Here is a 24017-nt window from a genome sequence, read left to right on the forward strand (position 1 = left end):
ATTATAATGCCTCCCAACTAGAGTAATCAGTCCTGAGTATTCAAGCTGCAGCTGGTATTTTTAAAAGGGAAACATATTGTTTATCCCTGTTTAAAATTTCCATAGAATTGTTATTTTTTTATCATATTTTTGTTTTCCAGAATGAATGAACACATTAAACCAGCACACTTCATGTGGTTTTAATTTCTTGCAAACATTTTCCAAGAAAATTAGTTTGGTTTGAAAAACAAACAAACTTAAATTTCTATCTGTACAGGCAACTTAAGATACTGTCCTTGGATTTTTTGAAAACCAAAAAAATTGGTTGAAAATTACTAGATTAAATTCATGGCCAGTAAAAATAGGGCCAACATTTCCCAAATGTTTCCTAGTAGCTTTTTGAGCCAAGTCTTTATAATCTAGATAGTGGGATTTGCATCAGTCCCATAAATTCCATGCTTTCTTAGGGATTTTCTTGACCTGTATTAGGTAGTGTAAAAGAAAGGAAGCCCCATCAACTATGGAAAAAACCAGGATTTTGTGTGGCTATTGTTTAAGAGGTTGTGTGAAGGACATAGAAAGTGTATTGGAATGAGGCTATTGCATCTTTTACTGAAACTCAGCACCAACCTTTTTGAAAAGATTCACTATTACTACCTTTTTCCCCCCCTCCGTCTCAACTAAAAGTCAGGTTTGCAGAAGAGAAATAAAAGTTTTGCTTTTGTGTTTTCAGTTGGGCCAAAATTTGGAAAGAGCAGATATTTTGTTAAAGAATGTTTTTCTATAAAATTATTAGTTTACTCCTCAGACAAAGGAGATTGCCATATGTTTTTAAATGCTTGGGTTTATACTCTATCTTTTGGATAATTAATCTAATCTTTAAGCCTTTAGAACTTTTCTCACCATTGGTTCTCTTGTTATGTTTTTCTTAGCTTTTAGCTGTTCCTTCATGCAGAAATAACATTGCTCTTCACCATTAAGCATAGCAATGTATCTTACTTGTAATCAACTTTTCTTTTTTTACCTGTTGTTTCAATTTCCTTGCTTAGCAGCAGAACAGGAAATCATGCAGACTGAAATATTATACTCACTTAGCAAATTTTTGTGAATGACATAGAGTATCTTGTCAGTATGAAAAAAAATGTCTTCTGGTATTTAGCAGAAAACATTGTTCATAAAGTAAGGACACTATTATTTCTCCTAATTTCAAGAAAAAAATTAAAATTGTCTAATTTTTCATTAATATAGACTCTAAATATTGTATCTAAATGCTCAGTGACTGCCTTTGTACTGACTAGGTGTTTGCTGCTTTCTTCAAGTTTAAAAAGAAAATCAAAACCCAAAAACTCAACAATCAAAAAATGACTTCTGGTCACTAGGAAAAATGGTGGCATATACCTATAGTAGTATTTTAATATGTAAATCAATGAGAGTGTTCAACCAAAAAGGCCTACCTAAACAGATAAATGTGTATTATTACTATTATTAGCATTTCTCTTCACCCCAGGCAAGGGCTTATTGTAGTGAGGAAGTAGAATATGCATCCAACTTATTTACACCTGTGAACTCAAGCTAAATTTTCAACATACATTCATAAGCCTTTTTCACTAGGGATCAGGTTTTGTATTGTCTTCACTGTTTTAGAGTGCCTTTTTGTTGTCAGTCATTGAAAACACTTGTGGGGTCTTCTGAAGAAAAATCATCAAGAGAAAATCAAAAGGGAAGGCAATAATCCTTGAATTTATCTGATGCTGCCAAATGAAGTAAATACAGAAATACTAAGAACTAGAGTTTTTAAATGTTTATCTGACTTTTCAAAAATACGTTTCCATGTTCATGGACTCAAAACTGGGCCTTACCTCTTACATTTGCTGAAGGTATAGCTTTAGAAATAACACAAAAAATTGCTAGCAGAACAGTTTTTATATATGGAGTGTTTTGGGTGTTTGCTGTCATTGCCTATGTTATTTTTTATGTAAATTGGACTGTCAATATGCAAGAAAGGCTCAGTGATTTGCTACTTATAGGTTGTGGTTTGGAATTTTTTTTTCATTTTTTTCTTCGTGACTTTGCTTGTCTCTGAGCATGAAACATATTCCTCATCTTGGAATCTCTGTGGTCAAGATGACCCCAAGGTGTTAGAAAGTCTCTTTTTCCCAGCCCAGTGCTCAAAGAAGGAGTTGGAATTCCTTGTCTCTGGTTTTCAAGGTTGCTTATTTTCTCTTATCTAATACATTATTTTCCTGACCCGCTGCAATCTGTCTGGTAGGTCGGTTCATGGCACACTGCTCACCCTTGAGGTGGTGTCAGCATTTTATACTAAGAACTACATGTACTTTATCTACAATAACTTTCCAATACCTATCCACATGTGTTAGACAGTATGTCTCTACTCTGAACCAATCTAAAAGTGCCAGAAGAAGATGGAGGCTAAGAAGAAGAAGGAAGAAGGACAGGGCACGCCCAAATCCCACCTTGCCTCCTGAACCCCCATTCTAAAAAGCCCAAAATTCTACTTCTTCACCCTGTGAAAAATTAACTATCATTCTACGTAAACTCTCATGACTTGTAACTTTTCATACAAAGTTGGCAATCTGCTCCATGGGTCAAAATGAAAGGCACAGGTGTCTTTGGCTTTGTGCCAGGGTCTCTGAGCCCCCTGCCAGGGGCTTGAGCCATCCAGGGCAGCCAGAGGGCTGTCCTGGGTTCCAACACTCTCACACATTTTTGTCATCAAAACTGCAAGAACATGTGGAAGTGCAGTCGAGAATAGGTGCTGCAGATGGATTTGTTTTGATTAAAAGAACTCATTCATACACAAGAAAATGAGAAAAAGGAGTTGTATGCAACTGTTCTAACAGAAAAAAAAATAAACCCAACCCCAAAAGATCCATATGAGCCCTGCAGATCAGAGAAAGCCAGCTGGAGACAAATCTATACTTACAGCTACTTCTTTTGGAAATTGTGAACAAAAGGGACTATCTCGACAGTCCCAGTAACATTTGAAAGAATAATTATCTTTAGAAGAGGCAAAGACAGGAGATGCAAATACCTGCTGTTGCTGTTTTTGGAGCTACTTAAAATTACCTTCTACTATTATCAGCCAGTTCTTAACCTCTGTAGCAAACAGGGAATGGAGGGATGCTGTCCAGTGGAAGCTGTAGATCCTTTTTCTGTTGAATACCTTAATGATGGATTGTCAGTGTTTGTCACTGTCTGCTAACTACTGCCAGCCCCTGAACATCTCAGAAAGACTAAGCCAAGTCTTCAGAAGGAGATGTTCCTCAAAAATCATGAACTGGATTATTTTTGAAATGTCATTAATAATTTCTATGCTGAAATTGGAATTCCAAAGAGTAAACGATGACATGAGATTTAAGTTCCAGTATGGAAAAAGTCTCAGATCTTTTAGGATCCTTCATTAAAAAGTGTAGCCTGAGAAAGTTCCTAGGTATTTAGATGTACATCAGATACCTACTTCATGATGTTACTATGAATTCGTATTCACATAATTTGTGTATTTAAGGTTTTTGTTCCATGCCATACAGAAAGTGAAGGAGAAAGTAATTTTCCCTTTTAAGTTTTGAAGTTTGCACACAGAAGGGGAGATTATCTTTCTTTGTATTTGGTTGTTTTCTGTATTTCTGCCACTACCTTAGTTCATTCTTTTCTTTGGTGCTACTAAAGAAAATCATGCTTTTAAACTACAACTTTCTCAATAATCTGATAACTACCACAGCTGTTTCTTTAATCTGATAGACTCCCGTATATAACAGCTGTCCTTTCTGATCAAAAAATTGCATTCTTAACATCAATAAATTGTTAAGATTTTCTGTCAGGAATTGTTTTCTGGGACATGCAATGAATTACGGACTGTACTTGTGAATATGTTTTTCTGAGAAATAAATTAAGAATCCTATGAAGATAACATACTAAAAAATAATCTCCTTGAGCTAGAAAGCTTTTTTGGATTTTTATTACTTTTTCTAGTGAGAAATGGCATTTCTTCTCTGAAAATTTCATCATTAAATGAATTTTCATTGTTTCTTAAAATATTGTACTTTGCCCTCCATCTTCTCTGAAGAGTTACATCTTCTTTTGGAGAAGATTTAAACCTCTTAATAGAGCAATATCTCCTTGGTTTCTGTAATAGAATACTTTTTCTATTACCTCATGGAAATAAATTAATTAATTAATACTCTCTAGTTTACATCGGATCTACCTCTGCCCCCACCAAAAGCTGAATAGGATAAAATAAAAAATTGAAAGATAAATGAACATATATTATTACATATGTTTCAAGATTAGATAAAACATGCTTATGGACATTTTATTGCTCCTGTGATAATATCAGTCGATTGCTATTTGTGTAGCTAATTTTTATACTTAGACTATCTATAGACAGTTAAATGGAGGAAGAAATAATTTTATTCATATAATGGTTAAATAATTTGTGAGTATGCTGAGAACGTTATTTCTAGGTGCACTTGGAAATGTTTTAGGAGCATCATTGAGTTGTACTATCTGAGGTGACCTCAACTAAATCCTACAAATGTCTGTGAGAGGCGGAGCTCTGACACACAGACGTATAGTGTACTGCCTACAAAAATGGCAGAGAATATTTGTACTTGGGTATGCCCTTATTTTTCAGGAGCAGAGAGGTTTAAAAATTACAAATCCCATAAATAGGTCCAAGAAGGAAGCCCAGTAGTGACAAAAAGTCAGCACTAAAACAGAAGTCTTCAAGTTTAGGGTGGGTTTTTCCTCTTATGCCAAAGCATTCACTTTACTGCTAATACCCAAATCTAGCTAAAAGAAATGACGCTGTTCTTTATTCTCTTCAGTTCTACTGACAAAAATCCTACAGCTGTAGGATTTTCCAGATTTTCATAAGAGAGTTTTAAGACTATTATATTGACTGAAGAACTTACTGCCATTGAGGGTTTCAAAAACAGTGCTAGGAAATTTGAGGATTACTTTAGTGTGGACTGTGTATAAAAGTATTATTTTACAGCTTATATAAACATTTCTAATAAAAAATATTTCATCCTTAGGTGTATCTCACATAACTAGAAATGTTCAACTCTTCAGGTGTAGCCAAACTCACAATAGCTCCCCTTTGCATAAAAACAATGGACCTTTGTGAAATATTGAATAGTTAAGCTCCTAAGAAAGAAGTGCCTTCTGTATTACTTGTATGAGAAGGTACTGGTTTTATTTCCTGGTGAAGAACGTTGCTTTTAAAGTGAAAGGGTCACAGGGATACAGGAGTTGGGAGCTGAGATGTTGACTCTATGGTGTGAGCTTCTTAGTGATTGTCTTCCTACAAAGTTCCATTGTTTTTATATTTATAGAATCCATCAATTAGTTATTGATGTAGAATTTTTGCATAGTTTAAGAATTCTGCTAGTCTTCTGATTTATGTAATTAGCACTGGAGAATTATAAGTGAAAAGTGAAAAAAAAATATTGTTACTGATATACTATCCAAATAACTGATGAAGAGTGATCAGTGCTTTTTGAAGCTTTAAAGCAAAACTTCTGTACAATTTGGATTAAGAAGTTCCTCACATACACTGCTGTAGACAGCTCTGGCAAGAGCTGGGTATGCATTTAGTTATTGCATCTCACTGGGCAAAATTTCATTCTATTATATGGAATCATGCAGAAATCCAGTACTTCAATATCTCATAATTAAAAAAAAAATCTTGGTTCATCACACCTTGTGTCTTCAGGAAAATTCTACAAATTCTACAAATTATCTACAAATTATCCCGCAAACAAGAATAAACATTTTTTCTATTTATATATTACTGATGCAATGCAGAATAGTTTTAAATCATCAGCTGCAGAAGTATGCTTTGATGTAGTATTCTTCAGATGTAATTTTTTTCCCACGAAATCGAGAAATTTTCTAAATAAAAGACATTATGTTAACATTATTGAATTAACTTAATTTAATTTGAAGTTTTTACCTTGAATGCTCAGCTGTTATCAACCCTGTTTTTACACTGATAAATTTTTTATGAATAAGCTGGTATTTTAAATTTATTTTTTCTTTTAAATTCTTCTTTTTTTTCAAGAGAGCTAAAGTATGTGGGAGAGCCATTACAGTTGGGCAGACAGTCATCACGAAACATAGAAATACACGATACTATAGTTGCAGAGTCATTGGAGTGACATCTCAGCTTTTCTATGAAGTCATGTTTGATGATGGCTCCTTCAGTCTGGATACTTTTCCTGAAGACATTGTAGTAAGTACTTTCTCAGATTCCTATTCATTCTGGTTTGTTTTCTTGATATTTTGTTTTGGGGTAGGTTTTGTGGCATTTGACTGGTTTTCTTTTTTAAATTAGAGCTGCAACCTCTTGAACTAATTCTTATGACTTTGAGAACATAACATCTTAATATTTAGTTCATGTTTGTTTCTTTAACTGCTGAGAATGATTATTTTCTAATGGGCTTCCAAGCTTTGGTTGTTCTAATTAGTCTTTGTCATTTGACCAAATGAATCAAGAGTAATCTTAGAAAATCTTTTAATTAAATAAGAAATACATATTTAATTAAGAATATGAAAGAGGGAATTCCATATATCCTTCTCTGTCACTTAGATATTACTTGTAAAAATTCCTTCCAGAATAGAAGGAATTTCTGCTGTAATGTGAAGAACAGCTCTTCAGAATCTGTTCTCACAACTTATTTACTCTTCTTGATATTTAGTTTGTGAGATTACATTAGTAATGATAAAAACCATTAGGGAAAGTAGTTTATCTGTATGTAGTATAGTGTATTACATTTTCAAAAGGCAACTGAGATTTTGATTTCCGTTATGCACTTACATACCATGGCTCTCATAATTGCTAAAAACCACATTGTGCATTTGGCACATATGAGCAAATTTGCAGTTGGAGAAAGATTCTGTTTCCCTCCGTGTTTGCAATGAATATGCTGGATGTTAAGCTTTATGGTGTTCATGAAGTGCCCTTTGACCTCTTCCTCATGATGTGACTCAAATCCTCATTTACCTTCATGATCCTCTTGAGTCTTTTATGTGCTAAGCCAGTACTTTTTGTTTACTTCCTACTAACTTCCAGAAGTTAAAGCCACCAGGGACCACTGATAGGCAAAAGCGCTGTTTGTTGGAAGACCACTTTTCATTTAGTCCTGTTCAGTATGTGGAGGGGAAGAGCCTGGCTTATACAGAAGTGCCTGAGAATGCTGGCTTTGCAGCTCAAGGGATACTCCTAGAAACCCTCTCCCTTCTTCTCCTGTGAAAGTCTTCGAGCTCTTGTGCTTTCTGCAGACCTAATATTTTCCTAAAAGGAGCATTAACTGACAGATATATCAATGAAAATTATACTGTTGTTCCTAGAAGCTTCTTAGGTATTGAAAAGTGTGGCATATACCATACCAGATATGGTATTTGAGAGGATGCATTTCAGATCAGTGTTTGGGAATTGAGCTGCTCACCTCCCAGTTGTCTGAATAGAAGTCAGTCACCAAATCTCTCTTACACATCTTTGAAAATTTGTCCTTTAATGTGAAATACTGCAAAAGTCTCCATTAATGATCAATGGCATTCTGATTTAGAATGATCAAGATACTAAGTAAATGTGGCTGTATTGCTATTAGAAACCCTTTTGTAAATGCCTTCTACATCAAGGATCTGGTAAGACAAAGGTGAGGAACTGCTTGTTGTCCTAGTGGGGGAGTCTCATCTGGCACTAAGAATAAATGTAATCAGGTCTGGATGTGCCTCAGTGCTTCTCAGATAGTGAATGACCAACATAGAATTGTTTGATGGAAACACCAAACGAATTTTACATTTCTTGGAGAAATGTTGTGTTTTCATTAGGTAATATACCTGCAGCAGTTACTGGAACTGAAAAAAAAGTGTTTTTTTTTCTTCTCAGACTAAAACTTACTAATCCATGCAATGTGCGTATCAGGTGTTAGTGCTGCTGGGAGGACTTGTTCATCAAATCTGGTGTGAAAGCAATGTTGCTGCCTGTTGAAGAACTTATTTTTCTAATCTGTTTTGACTTTTCAACCAGCTCAGAAAGATAGCAGGCGCTTTTTGCTCTTCCAGTATGTGCTGAATCCACTACATAATTTCAGTTCAGCTCACAATAAACCAGAATTCTAATGTTCAGACACAGTGATTTATTTTTAAGGAGGAGGATAGGGAACAGGAAAAGTTCAATCTTGAAGCTTTATAAAGAGTTTCATAACTGAAACTGACTTCTTGAAGCTTCTTAAAGCTTCAGTCTTGAAGCTTTATGAAACTCTGTATTCAATAACAACCAAATCTGGGTATACATTGATCTCTTCTCATATGTATTTCTCGTTGTTTGTGTTAGCATTTACTAAGTACATGACGTAGGAAGTTATTAGGTGTTTTAACTATAGACACATATTTAGATTTTTTTCATTTCAACATTATTTATTTCTTCGATGTTATACCTGATTTCTTAGACTAATCACTCCTCAATTACAGGTTTAAACCAATATGCTAACCAAGCCGTTTTCCTTCAACCCAGAAGGTGTAAGAGGTGTAAAGAAGTATATGGATACAATCTCTTCCTAGAAGCAACAGCAGGACAAATTCCTCCTGTAATTCATGGGAAGACTTCAGTAAGGGTGACAGTACATGATATCTTAAAGGTCATGAGATGTGACAACTTTTGCAGTTAGTTTAATGATTCATGCACACAACTAAGGAGTGCATATACTGCAGTTCTGAGTAACTGATACCAGCGGATAGCATTTATGTGTGCCACTTGCCACTTCTTGAAGTATTAATGCTCCGTAACTTGTCAAACAGCCCCTAGCACAGCACCAAGAACATTACTGTTCTGGCCAGTAGGCCAGATGTCAGTTCACAGATTATGCATCAAGAAGTTTTTCAGTTCTTTGGTCTCATCATTTAGGGAGGGTATCCCACAAGTAATTTTTTTGTTGCTGGTGGTGGGTTCTTTTGTTTGTTTGTTTGTTTTGGGGGGTGTGGATTTTTGGGTTTTTTGTTTGTTTGTTTGGGGTTTTTTGTTCGTTTTGATACCTAATGGCTATGGCACTGGCATATCGTAGCATTTTGCTAGAAGTTATTACTCTTGGTATATAGCTAGAAGATTTGTTTGTTTCTGTATATATTGTGGCTGCCAATATGATTTATATACATATATGCGTAAGATTTGGATGAAGTTGTTCCCATGTTCCCATGTTACTGTTATTAAAATCACAGAAGAATGGGAAGCTTTGCAGTATTCATGTTTGGGGGGAGATAGATACTAACATATTATATTGATTTCAAGGAAGAAAAAAGATAATTGCAGAGTGAAGTACACTTTGAGTCTATTGAGAGGTCTGATTACAGGAGAGCTGAGCACACATCTCCTGAAACAGCAAATATCCTTCCAGGCTCCTGTCCCCTGAAGTGCGCTGGTCCTTCAGTGATGAGTTTACAGAGAATTCTTTGATGTCATGGATTCACCTGGTGGTTATCAAGAAAACTAGGTGAACAAAAATGAGTGCAATTGCTGCCATGACATAACCACACTGTGTTTTAGTTTACTTATAAGTGTATCAGTGTTGGTGTTATCCATTGAAAAGGTGAAGTTGCACTGTGGATAGTCCTGTCCACAACCCAGAGTGAATTTACTTACTAAAATCTAGAAATCAAATAACATTGTCGCTAATGGAATGCTGCTGTAATTATTTTTTAAAAGCAAGAGCATCTTAAATGTTGATGAAATTAGATGTGTTTGGAAGAACAATTGATCCTAATACTGCCAGGGCCGCTACTAAACCATGTCCGTAAGTGCCATCTCTTCATGCCTTTTGACTACAACCAGGTCAGCCAGTTCCAGTGCTTGATATCCTTTTTGATGAAATTTTTCCTAATTTCCAATCTAAACCTTCACTAGGGCAACCTGATGCAATTTCTCACTTCTCACAAGGCAGCACTTGTTGCCTGGAACAAGAGAACCACTTGAACCTGGCCTGTAGCCTCCTTTTAGGCAGCTTTAGAGAGTAATAAGGTCACCCCTGAGCCTCCTTTTCTCCAGGCTAAACACCCCCAGGTTCCTCAACCAGTCCTCACAGGACTTGTACTCCAGGTCCTTCACCAGCTCCACTGCCGTTCTCTGGACATGCTACAGCACCTCAATGTCTGTCTTGGAGCAACAGGCCCAGAACTGAGCACAGGATTTGAGGTGCAGCCTCACCAGTGCTGAGTACAGGGGACAATCCCTGCCCTGCTCCTGCTGGCCACACTATTGCTGGTGCAGGCCAGGATGCCATTGGCCTTCTACAAACCTGGAATGCTTCCTCAGGTTGTTGTGACTCAAGGGTAGGACCCAGCACTTACTGTGGTTGAACCTCGCACAACTGGTCTTGGCCCATCGATCCAGCCTGTCCAGATTCCAGATCCCTCTGCAGAACCTTACAGAATCAGAGAATCTTCCCTCCAGCAGATCAACACTCCCACCCAAGTTGGTATTTCGCAGTCATGTAAAATGACTGACCGTTCATTTGATCCTGCTGTCCAGGTCATCAGTGAAATTACTGAACAGAACTGGCCCCAGTACTGTGCCCTGGGGACCACCAGCAACCACCAGCTTCCATCTGGATGTAATTACACCCACTACTACTTTAAGCCCAGACTTCCAGAAGTTTTTTACCGAGTGACCAATGTGTCTGTCCAAACCATGGAAACACAGTTTCTCCAGGGTAATGTTGTGTAAAATGCCATTAAAGTCTTTATGAAAGTCCAGGAAGACAACATATACCCCCTTTTCCTTATCTACTAAGCTTGTCACCTTGTTACAGAAGGAGATTCTGTTGATGGAGCAGCACCTGCCTTTCACAAACCCCTTCTGGCTGGGCCTCATTGTGTCATTGTACTGCACATGCTGTTTGATGACACTTGGGATGATCTCCTCCATGACTTTCCTTGGCACTGAGGGAAGGTGCCACTTTCCCTGGCACTCCGTTTGACAGGCCTGTAGTTCCCTGATTTCACACCCATCTTGAAGATGGGTGTAACATTTGTTAACCTCCATTCAATTGGGACCTCCCAAATTAGCCTGAACTGCTGGTAAATGATGCAACATGGCTCAGCAAGCTCTTCACCAGCTCCCTCAGTTCCTCTGGGTGGATCCCACTCAATCCCATAGATTATGTGTGTCTAAGGGGTGTAGCAGGTTGCTGACCATTTCTGTTGGATTTCTGGGGCATCATTCTTCTCCCTGCTCCTGTCTTCAAGCTCAAGGGACTGGTTCTCACAGAACAACTGATATTAAAGACTGAAGTGAACAAAGCAGTTAAGTACCTTAGCTTTTTCCTCATTCTTTGTCACTGTGTTTTCCCACCACATCCAGTTAAGGATGGAGATTCTTTTCAGCTTTTTTGGCAGTAGACAGATTACATTCTAGCTGGGCTTTGGCCCTTCTAATTTTCTCACCGCATAACCTCACAACATCCTTGTAGTTCTCCTGAGCCGTCTGACTATTTTTTTAAGGTGATAAACTCTCCTTTCTTTCCTGAGCTCCAGCTAGATCTCTGTTCAGAGATAATTTCAGTTCATTTTTGCATGTGTCACATTGCTCCATCCAGCATGTTCCTTGATTTTTTTTTTTTGTCTACCAGTTCTTTTAAAGTGGATGCCACCTTATCCTGAGAAAAATACCAAGCTTGAAAAAAGCACCACCAAGCAGTGAGTTTCTTAGAAGATCAGCAGTGATACCTGAATCCTTAACAGAACTTTGTTGATGCTTATTTCAAGTACCTTCCTTCAGCAGTGGACCCAAGAAAACCCTCAGTGTGAAGAGAAAATAACGAGATTAAACTCTGTTTTTCTGTGTATCAATACTTTAAATTTGCCACTCTCTAGGAGAGAGAGGAACAGGGCTCTTGAGAACTCTGACAACCGAAGTACTTTACTGAAATTATGACATAGGCTACAATTTCTTACCATGTGCACCTAGATTTTACAGCATCTAAAATTGTTATTCCCTGCATTCTTTGTTAAAAACAAAAGAACAGAAAAAAACCCCACATTTTAGTTACTAGTATCTGAAGAAAAACCTGTCAGTGTGATAGCAATGTAGTTCAAGAATCTGTTAACGAAATAACCCACAACTTTTTAAAGTGAGGGACTTCTTTGCAATACTTTACTATCCCAGGCAACAAATGCTCACTTCATATCCTACAAAATAATGAAATAAAAGTTTTAATATCACATGACCCACACTCTGTTGTATATGCACTCTACTGTATACACATATACTCTATAGACTGTGTGTGTAAAGCTGCCAATTCTATCTGCTTTTATCATGGATTTACTGAGGTTTTGCATGATCCTTCCTGGCCTAGATAAACCCTCTCAGGGGTTTGAAACTCTGAAGGCATTTATAACCTTAATAATTACCTGAGACAATGGGAACTAATTGGAGTAATTTGCAGGTGAATGAGTTAGGATGAATACAGATTGTCCCAAAGCAATTGTGTATTATTAGATCAATGAGAGACAGAGTAGATTTACTTCATCCTCCTTTGAGATGCAGAAGAAAGAAATGGACAGTTTTTCAAAAATTATTTCCTCCAGGCCAGCTAAAGGGAGTGCTAGTAGAAAACTATAATGTGCCATTATTTTGGTGGGACTTCTTGCATGTGGAGATTAGAAAAGGTAGCTCACTTTTGAGAGCTGTGAGTGTCAGTGCTCAGAATGTAGTTTCAAGAACAAAATCTTACTTGTTTTTAGGAACTTCTCTCTAATGACTGACCGTGACTACTGACTTCCACTGGTGCAGGAAGTGTGTCTGCAGATGTGATACTCAGTCAGCTTCTCTGTATCTGTTATGTTAATACATTTGCCTCTGCTTTTGGAAAACCATACTTCTTGAACAATAGACATTTTGAGGTGCTGTTCTAGCACGCAAGTCTTGAGAGCCTATTTAATGTCCATCTATATGTAAAAAACGAGAAATTTTGATTCTAGCCTAGTAATTCCCAAGGGAATTACTAGGGGCTGTGTTCTTCTGACAATCTGTCTTACAAAGAAGACACATGTTACTTTTCTTCAGCCTTGTCTGGCATTATAAATGACTGAATTCCTGATAAGTTTCCAGCATTTTTCCTAGTGATTTCTCTTCTGTATACCTTTCTCTCTTTATGTCTTCTGACAACTCTTTTCTGCTTGTCTGTCTGTTCAAATCAAAGTTTTAAATAGTAGTGTTTTCTGCACCTTTGTGAAAGATCCATTTGACTGCTGGCATACAATAATTGCTTATTGTTCAAATTTTATTATAATGGCATGTAAATCTGTAAAATTGGTAAGGAAACTAGAATGGCTGAATTTGCACATTTTCTGGGCAATCCGTAGATTTTGGGTGCACTCCAGTACCACCATGACCAGCAGTTTCTGAGAATGTGAAGTAGGAATGTAATGCATTTCTGAAGGTAGCAAGAAGCTAGACTGTAGTTGGTACAAACTTAGTCAAAAGTTGTGAAATTGTTTTTGTGATGCGGGAAAAGAGACATAATGAATTATAATTGGTTTAGCAGCTTTCTGAAAGGTTTCTTAACTGTGACATTGAGTCTATAAACTGAATAATGTGCAATTCATGTTGGGCTAGTACAATTGGTTTTTTGCAGCATTACAATATTGCTGTATAATTGAACTCACTACTCAGCAAGTTGTATGATGTGATCGTTGACAAGTAATTCTGAAAAATTTTGGAACGCAAATTTGAGAGCTGCATGACATATCTCAGAAAAAACTTAGGTTTATTTTTCTGGCTTGGTGGATTTATAGAGATTGTGTAGAATTTTACATTCTTGTTCTGTGAAATATTCCAATGATTTTAATATTTATGTATGTTATGAAGAATTTACTTCGAGTTTCTGAACAGGGAAAATTAAGTTTAATACATTTTTGTAGTCGTGAACTTGTTCACGAGATTTACAAATGCCTATACACAGAATGGTATGGTTTTTACATGGGAATAATTGTTTCCATCTTCTGAATACTAACACAAATTAATTCCTGTTTTGAAAACTATGATCTTGGTGAGTTAAAATCAAGCTATTTCAAAACCAAAAACTAAGGTCTAAGGCTGCAGATTGAAGTGTTTTATTTCATTGTTTAAATCATGAAGATACAAGGCATCAACAGATGTAGTAGTCTTATTTTAATCTAAAACTTGTTGTACAATACTATAATTCTTGATTTAAGTGAGTCACTTTCACTTTATTGTGGTGAACACAATTTTTCTGTTGCTCTTGCTTTTTGTTTCTCATTACAGCAGAAAGGCAACTTAGTAGATAAGCATAAAAAATGAATATTGACAAGATTATAGTCAAATTAAAGCCTCAAATAGAAATATTATCTTTGTACCATTTCCTTGTAGAAGAGCCTTTCCACTTTATGATGAAATGCTTTATGGATCCTTAACAATAATGATGTTAGATGAATTGAAGGTAATGCCTCACAGGAGAGGTAATGCATAATGCCTTGTAGGAGGAACAAAATGGAAGATAAATCATTACTTTGCAGTTCACGATAAGATGGCTGACTTTGCAGTGAGACAGGCAAGAGAAAGAAATATATTACAACATTTCCTCTGTTTGCAAAGACAATGTGTGTCCTTGTCTGGGACCACAATGAGTAGAGCTGTAATGAGCCTATAGAGCGTGGTGAAATCATTAGAATTTGCACAGGAATCTTTGAGGTAAGAATCTTTGAGATGCTGGGATTGGGATAGGAGTGTATTTCACCTCCCACATTTTTTCTGAAGAAATTGAGGAATTCTAGAATTTTTTCATCTGTTAGTTTACAATACTGTTGTGCAGAAGAAGGTTATTACCAGACTTACTAGGGGTCAGTGGAGGTAGTGTTGGAAGACTTATATTTTCCTTTGTGTCTGTGTTGCATCCTAAAGGAGGAGGCAGGAGCAGCACATGAGCTGGTCATTGTGCTCATCTGACTGTAACTGATTTACAGGGAGCAAATATACACATGGGCAGGATAGGAAGTACTAGTGTAGCATTCAGTCTCATCTGACTTTCTTGTAAGCAGAAGATAGGATTTTCTGCTGCGCTATAGAAGCCTTGCTCCTTATAGCTAATTAGACATCCAAGTGTCCTTGGCAACTTCACCTTCTTACTGGTGACACTCAATTTTGTCCCATAAAATTGTATTGTACCCTTTAGTGTTCTCTCTACTGTGCCTTATTGTGATGTCCAGTACCACCCTGGACATCGTAAGTCGCATTCTGCCATGGTTTGTGTTGCTGTCTCCTGGGCAATTCTGTTTCTATCAATTAGCATTATGCAAGAATTTGTGTTATTAACACTTCACTGAAAGGCAATGCAATGGTTAAAATACTAACTTTCTAAGCTGGATAGAAAGTAAGAAATTTTTAGATTCATGTGAGAATGCATGGTCCCATTTATATTCCAGTTTTCCTTTGTAAAAGCATATATTCACTTTGTAGGAGAACATTCAGTAATATTTTAAAGACGACATACTATACGTCAATTTAAAGTATTTTTATACTCCCATTTTGTGATTCAAAGCTGAATTTATTGAATTACAGTAACTATTCTGTTAATCTGGTGATTTCACTGAATTTATACCAATTCAAATCCAGAGCTGCACTCCTGGGAATCAGGCCTTCTCTTTCAAATGCTAATGCACTGTGTAAATTGCTGTTCCTGTTTAGATAAAAATCTGACTGTGACAAATTAGCTACCACTCTCCTTTCCATTCAAATTGTCTTGGAATATATGAGACCTAATTTTGTGTTTCTAAAAATTTGCATCAACTAGTATATACTATCAGCTTTGGAAAGAAAAACAGCTTGACAATCTATTGAGATTAGTGGTTCTTATAGAGAATTTCCACAATTTGTTTCTCTACTTGCAGTTTAATGGTGTTGGTACATATATTCAATGTTTGCACTGTGGTATTTTTCTGTATGGTCAGCTTTGTTAAATTGGAGGTATTGGTTGTAATTGCATTAGTCATGCTCCTTTTATGAAACAATCACCAGTGAGCAGGACTGTGGAAGCTTAATCACTAGCATTCGTGTTGAAAGTTAATATTAGCTGAAGGAATGTAGGCAGAGAAGAAAATTTGGATGAAGTTCTTTTGCAGAATGGCCTTGGAAAGGCCACTTCCTGATGGTATGGCCACCTTGTGCTTGCTTCTGCACTCCTTCTTGTTAAACGATCTTCATCTGGTTTCTGTTGGTACAGGGAGCACTATGTCATTATGTGTACCCTAGTAGCAATGAGGTAGTGTAGTAAATTTAACTCGGGTCCTAATTTAAGAGGAAAATTTAATAGCTAATCCTGCAGTTTAGCTGGAATAATCACGAGGACTGTTTCTGTGCAAAAGACAAATAATCAGGCCTGGATTTTTCTTACTTTTTTATGTTTAAAGTCTCAGGACTAGAAACCCCCTTGAAGTCTTATCAGTGAAAATCAGATGTAGTTAGTGTGTTTTGTCTGTGTTGTGAGAAGTTACTCTTAATTTTGTGATCAACAGAAGAATACTCATTTTTTTTAAATTTAAATGAATGTGTTATGAATTCAGTTTGTTGTAAAGTGAGTTTCAGTTTCTCTAATGTAAGAGGACAGAGGTTTTTGGTGTTTTGAGTTTTGGAGATCATGCATTAATTTAAAGTTATTTTTCAGAAACCATGACATTTCTAGGATAAAAGTCAATACAATGGCTTTCTCTGTGCAAATTGTGGTTAGATAGACTAACAGTAAGGTCTGAACTATTCTTGGGTATTTAAGAAATGCAGGGGATGGCAGAAAATGAACAGTTTCTTTTTCGCTGATTGATTCTAACAATATGTATAAATTTATGAACACAGCATGATTTAAAGTAAAAATAATATGTACGTAGAAAAGTCAAGTTTAGTGCAATTACAGAATCTGAGTTTTCTCTAGTCAGTCTTTTCAATATCTGCTTCTCTTTGATCTTTGTAACCTCAGGGCTAGATTATGAGCTTCCAGTCTGCCACGAGGAGGATTAAAGTATTGTGCCATGGCTCCTCTGCAGCAGGGATGGAACAATACAGAAAGGATCTGTTTCACCAGGCACACTGTGGGGCTGAAGCCCAGCTTCTGCTTACCTCTGCCTTTTGCCATTCCATCTTGCCTGATTGCATGGACAAGAAAATACTGTTGGAAAGTTGGAAGAACTTTCTAATACAGAAAGCTGTGGCAATACTATGAAATGGATTCTTACACAGTCTTTCTGGAAAGCTGCTGTTGAGTGATTGAAATATGTCTTCCTAGAGGGTTATGGTGTCATATAATAAAAAATAATGAATGACTTTGAAAGATGAGAAATATATTCAGCTAAAATAACTGTTACAATTACTATGTTTGAGCTAACGTTTCAACCATCTTTAAACTCACAGCATCTTGCGAAAAATAATCCCAGTCAGGCTCTGTGTATTTATATTCTAAGCCAGTACCATTAAGTGAAATAATTTATTAAATTTCTATATATTTTATTCTCTTGCTATGTTTACAATGCCATACAGCAAAAAAACAGGTTAGAAGCATGTGCTAGTTCACAAAACCTTGCAAGAGTCACACTTAACCACTTTTAACCTGTGTTGTTTATGCCAGTTATACCATCAGTGGTATTTGACAACAATTTCAGTAAACAGTGGAGCATTTTATACCTTGTTTTTGGAACAAAGCAAATCAGGAAGTGAAAGCCAGGAGTGTCAAGGCGTCACAGAAATCTTTGCTAAGTGACACTGAGGAAGATACCATAATTTGAATACAATTAAAACAAACAGAAATAATTTATTTTGAATACAGTCTAAACCAGAATGATTTGAAAAATAACGAAGCTCAGTGCAGTGTCTGCCAGTTAAACAGATAAACAGTTCAATTAGTGTTGAGGAAGATAAAACAGTAGCTCCTGAGGTTGTTCGCAGGATTGGCATTGCTTAGTTAAAATACTCCCGAAGAAGGAGGTGCCAGCCAATTTTGTTTTCTGTCTTAGTTAATGCTTGATGACAGTTGACTGCTCTGTGTTGGATTTTGTAGAGTCACCCCCCTGTGAAATGGGTGGAAGAATGTTACTGATATGGTAGATTTAAAAATTATTTAACTCGTTCCAAAAGAATTAAATGGTTTAGAAAAACATGAGGTTATTCTACCTGTCTAAAAATTCACTTTAAATTTATGCCAGTTGATAAATGTAAACATCAGGTTTGTAGACAATGATATAAGTGTCATGGGTTTGACATTGGCTAAATGCCAGTGCACCCATGAAATATCATTCACTCATTCTCTTCTGCTATAGTTGAACAGAGGAGAGGAAAACAAAAATCAAAGGAAAGGGGGTTCATGAGTTGAGGTAAGGATTGTGAAGAAAAAACTTTAAGGGCAAAACAGGATCAAAAACTTAAAAGGTGCAAAGAAAAAATTAATTGACAGAATTAAAAGAGGATAATGAAAACTAAATTAAACATTTAGAACACTTTGCCCCCCAACCCTTCTTTCTTTCCCACGGACAGTGCAGGGAGACAAATATGGGGATTTTAGTCAGTTTTCACTTCTGAAAGAAAATCTTCCTTCAGTTCACTTTGGAAAAGGGGTCTCTTTTGCTATGCTGTGGGATTCTTCCCACAGGAGACAGTTCTCTGTGAATTTCTCCAACATGGTTCTAATTTTCACAAGTAGCAGTCCCGCCCGAGCTGCTGTAACCTCAGTCCCTCCCATGGGCAAAGCAGTTTTCCCACAACTGTTTTTTTCTTGGGCAATTAGTTCGTAATCTTTTAAGGATGAGCTGTTCTAGTATAAAAGCAAGGGTCCTCTTCCTCTGTCTCTGGAAGCAAGCAGTTCTCTCTCTCTGTTCAAGACTCTCACCAGATCACAGCTTTTCAGCATCCACACACTGCAGTGCAAGAACCTCATGGGCTGCAGGTGAATGCTGCATCCTCTCACACACTACCCCTTATGAACTACAGGGCAAACTGTTGTATTACAGTCCTCACCATAGCTTGCAGAAGAATGTCAGGTTTGACACCTGGCATGCCTCCTCCTCCCCCTCCCTCCTTTTCACTGACCTTAGTGTCACCATGTTGTTGTCCCTGTGTGTTTTCACCTCTTCCTTTTTTCTCACTTGGGAGAGAATTGCTGTCCACAGGTTCATTTATTCTCAAGTTGTATCAACTGCATAGTTTCTATGGAGTTCTGCAGTGCTGAAATGTTGATCCTGACTGGGCTCCACATTGGGGAATTGCTTTCCATGCTTCTCACTGTTGGTCACATGGTCTCTGCCAGTGCCGCAGGAGCTGCACCAGCCACCACATTACTGGCTCCATTCAGTGCCTTTCCACATGTGGGCCATCAAAAAGGAAAAGCTGCTGCCACCACTTCTGCCCTTTTGTCCACAGTACAGCTGGCTATAAGTGGCTAAGCAAGTAAAGTTGTGAGCCATGCTGAGACGGCAGCCGCCACATTGTGCTGCACCAGTTGCACGTCCTGGCCATGTGGCTGCTCATGGACTGGCTTGGCGGCGGCCACTTCTGGCCTTGGCTGCTCCCAGCCTCAGTCTCAGGCCGCTTGCAGCACTGGGTTGGCCCCTGGTAGCATGGCCTGGCTGGGCCCTGCCGGGAAGGGAACTGACGGCCCTCCCCCAGCCCTCCAAGGAGAGGGAGAAAGAGGAATTGCGTGCCTTTTTTCCTTCTTAAATATGTCATCACAAAGGCATTGCTAACTTCTCTAATTGGGTCAGCCAATGTGTCGATCGTCAGAGCCTGTAGGGGTTGGTTCTGCTGGACACAGAAGTTCTGATGAGCTTCTCTCTCAGAAGCAGCCTCGGTGGCTTCCTCTGCCCCCACTAAAAAGGAAGTTGTGTTGTCCTAACACAATAAGAAAAAAATTTATGCTTATTCAGATGAGTTAGTGGTGAACATGAGTAACCTTCAAGAGGGAACCACTTGCAGAGAATATTCACATTTAATACTGTATACCATAATTTTTTTTTTCCTCAGCACCTTTCTAAGTTGTTGGCCTTATCTTTTCATGTGTAGGAAAAGAAATCTTAATCTTTATTGTATTGGGGTTGTTTTATATATATGAATTTTTAGAGCCGTGTTCAGGAAAATTCATTCACTTTAGAGGAAGGTCTGCAGACTTGCTATTTATGGATTGCAAATGTTTTTTACCTCGTAATGTTTTATTCTTTTCTCCCCTAGTAAGCTCACTGTAAGAGCACAGATGTGAGAACTGAGTTTAGTGATCTCCCACTCTGATCTGATCAAAATGAATATTGATTTTATTAATTCTGATCGGAGACATTTTACAGAATGCTTATGCAAAAGCATGAGGGGGAGGCAAAAAGCAGCTTTGAAAGCAAACATGCTAGTCTAAGTTATCAATTGCAGGATGAAGTTGGGGATCTTCATCATCACAACTCATGTATGCTCTCTTGAGTTAGGGTGGACTCACATCATCCAAACCATTAACAAGAGCCAGGTGATGTGATGGACCCCTGATTTGAATGGACTAATGCTGGTGATTTTCTGTTAGAATATTATTGTTTTCTGCAGCAATTTTAAACATTTGTTTACTGTTGGGTTTATACCTCCCATAAAAGATGCCATATTTGCCATATTTTCCTATTTTCAAACAAGTTTTTGAGATACAATGACTAGTGTCCTCCCCAGCAGTAGACAGTACCAGACAGCTTCCTGTGCCATTGACTGGAAGGAACTCCTCCACAGAAGAGTCTCTTTCCCTGTGCCCAGCAATGACGTGAGGTGGCATAGAATAACCTCCAGGCCCTATCCATGGCCCCTCCTGGCTAGTGCAAAACTTAACCCCATCCTGGCCAGAACCAGAACACCATCACGGAAGGCTTCTGGATCAGTCAGGCATGATTTGCCCTTAGCAAAACCATGCTGCCTCTCTTGGATCACCTCCTTGTCTTGCATGTGCCTTAATATATCTTCCATGAAGTTCTGCTCCATGAACGTCTCATGCACAGAGGGGAGGCTCAAAGGTTTGTATTTTCCTGACTCTACTTTCTCTTCATTTGAAAAATAGGAGAGATGTTTACAGTCACCAGGAACTTTGTCTGACTACTCTGAATTTTCAAATATAATAGAGAGTGGCTTGGTAAAAGCAGCAGCCAGTTCTCTCTATATGCTAGGTTGCGTATTACCAGGGCTCATACACTGGTACCTTTTCAATTTCATATGGTGCAGACAAACCTGTGCTTGGCTTACAGTGAAAGGAACACTGATCCTGCAAGCCCATGTAGAGGTTCAGGGGGTAGATACTTGTTTTCAGTTGGCTCCTTTGGATCAAATCTAAAAGAAGTCAAAGGCTCTTAATAGTCTTAAAATTTTAAAAATAGTTATTGAGTTTGAGATAGCTGATTTAATAACCAAATAATCAGAGAAACATTATTGAAATAAAATTTTAGGCATCCACAGTACATCAGTTTTTGACAGCTTAGGAGAATAGTCTAAATAGTTAGTAAGTTCATCTTAGACTAGAATATCTATACCTTTTTGCCTTAATTTAGGAAAGCATTTGAACATATTTGCAGATATTTTCTTCAAGTGTCACTGGCTGTATTCAAATTATTGCAGCATTTCAAGTTCCTGGATTCTAGTGCATGCTTCAGGTGTAGTCTTCCTTCTATTTTCTTAGTGTGACTCCACAGTTCCTAGTCTGTGTGAACCATCACCTGCCACTGCAGTTGGATTTGTTACTTGCAAATTCTGTGTCCGGCCTTAATAAATCAAACCGACCTCTTTGGTAAAAACAACAGAATATCAGAAGAAAAATAGAAAAAATGTCTTCTTTATCTGCAGTGCTCCGCATGTCAATTCATTCCTTCATGGCAGCAGAGAAGACAACCCCAGTATTTCAAAATGGATTTCCAACATCTATTGCAAATAGATTGCTTACTATTTTAGTTTAGTGTATATAATGCATTCCAAAATAAATGTTTCTAAACCCAGAAAGTACTACCTTTAATAAACAAGAAAACTTTCAAAACTATCATTATTATTATTATTATTACTTACAGGTTATGCTCTTGAAGTGTCTTTTTGAATAGCTGTAAATCTAACACTGGAGAGACCATATCTGCAGTAATGTGTCTAGTTATGGTCTTACTTGTACAAGAAGGATGTGGATATAGAGGAACAAACATGGTAAAAGGATATGAAAGTGATGGAGGAACTGAAGCATCTGTGATATGAGGGGTCTGACAGAGATGGGACTGTTCAGGAGCGCAGTAGACTCAGAAGGATTTCGCCCAGATGTGTCAGCATGTGATGTGGGAAGTAAAGAGGATGAAGCCACACACTTCTTGGCGATGCAGAATGAGGACAGGAAGAAAGACATCAGGTACCAACTGAAATACAGGAAGTTCCTCAACACAGGATTTTTCTTCACTTAAGAAAATACTTTTTCACTGTGAGCATTGTTCAGTGCTTGGATTAATAGCCTAGGGAGACCTTGAAATATTCATCTTTTAGAGATAGGTAGTTATGGTTGGAGTTGGAGCTCTGAGCTGTGCAACAGCAGGAATGTGAAACTGGACATATAAGTGAATTATATTTTCAGTACAGATGGGCACGATTGTCCATTTCTATAAAGAGGGAAATATGTTATGTAATTGTATGGGAAATGTGCATGGTCTATAAGCTGAATGTGGATTGATCCCACACTGTATATTATTTACAGCTGGTATGGGGACGTTGAAGGATTACTATACCAACTATATGCTGTCTGACTTTTTGTTATATGGGAAAAAAATGAGGTTGCATTTTTGCCATTTTGTCAGTCTAAGAAATGGGTCTTATTCCCAAGAAAAAAATTGTAAGAATTATTTGTGCAGTAAAAAGAGAATCTCAAAAGGTTATGATCCTGTGAAAATAAAAGGTGGGAGCTCTGGTAGGAATTAATAAAAACTAGTACCAATTTTCCAAATATTGTTCCATAGACTAAGACATTGTGATGATACATGAAGAATGAGGTTGTCATTTGTCTAGTTATTTGCATGAGGACTCTAATTTTCCAAATGAGCAATTCCATTAGCTATCCTAGAGACTGTGAGATATTTTTTCTTGTGGAAGTTGCAAAGGGAGTAATTCATGCTGGGCTTTTGTTCTTGGAAAATTAATGTTAGGCTTGACATTGTTGTTAGTTTGTTTGTTTTCGGGAAATTTATTCCATTCCATCATGCATTTTAAAGTTTGTTTCAAGACACTTAGCCAAGACTCCTTTTTGCACTTCTGCAATAGATAGGTAGCGGAAGAAGTATCATAATGACAATAACCATTTTCACAGTCATCACTGAGGAGAGAACAACTAAAGATACAGTCTAATTTAATTTATAGTCAGAGCCATGATAGCATTTAGTAATCCCTGTCCCCTGCAAAGTCATAACTATTCTACTGCAGCAGCCATCCTTTCCCCTTTCCTCCTGCCTCTCCTGAAAATATTGGGAAGGGTAATACAGTAATTCCACCTACTCCAGATGTATGGTGACGTGGAAAGGATATATCTTTCTGTGTTTATCACAACAACCTTTGCCAGGCAAACATGGAGGGTGTATTTTAAAGCCTTTGCACAGCACCTGAGGGATGACAGAGACAGTATTGTCAAGCAGGAAAATGTTTCTGTGAAAATCCAGCTTTTAATTTCTTTTATTCCATGTTGAATCAAACTCATGGATTAAGATACATGTGATTAAAATCAGTTTATAAAGGTTGGATTTGGCTAGAATGATATTGCATCAAGATAATGTCCAAGTGAGGATCACTGGAGTGCATTTTTGCTCCCATATTTTAAGTTCTTTGTCATGATGATCATTGGCCTCTGTTGGAAGTGAATTGTTCAACTCAAAATACAAATATTTTTCTAAGTTTTCTACGTAAATCCAAGAAAACAGTGATAGTATTGTGGCAACCTGAGATAGCGCCAGGTCCTGTCACTGAGTTCTTATAGCTGAGTCCTTTTCTTTATCTTCTCTCTTCC

At 37.4% G+C, this 24017-nt stretch overlaps 1 protein-coding gene across 7 annotated transcripts in view; it reads left to right on the top strand.

Annotated features, from left to right (window-relative positions):
* The window catches only part of KDM4C (lysine demethylase 4C), a 239308-nt gene that overhangs the window by 207384 nt on the left and 7907 nt on the right, over positions 1 to 24017 (top strand). For all 7 annotated transcript variants that reach the window (XM_041396990.1, XM_041396988.1, XM_041396985.1 and 4 more), the window contains one exon: positions 6062 to 6232. In XM_041396990.1, the coding sequence (XP_041252924.1) occupies positions 6062 to 6232 (171 nt within the window). The remainder of the gene's footprint in view (positions 1 to 6061; positions 6233 to 24017) is intronic.

This window comes from Onychostruthus taczanowskii, unplaced genomic scaffold (genome assembly GCF_017590055.1).
Source record: "Onychostruthus taczanowskii isolate IOZ18803 unplaced genomic scaffold, ASM1759005v1 scaffold133, whole genome shotgun sequence".
In the NCBI taxonomy this organism is placed as follows: domain Eukaryota; kingdom Metazoa; phylum Chordata; class Aves; order Passeriformes; family Passeridae; genus Onychostruthus; species Onychostruthus taczanowskii.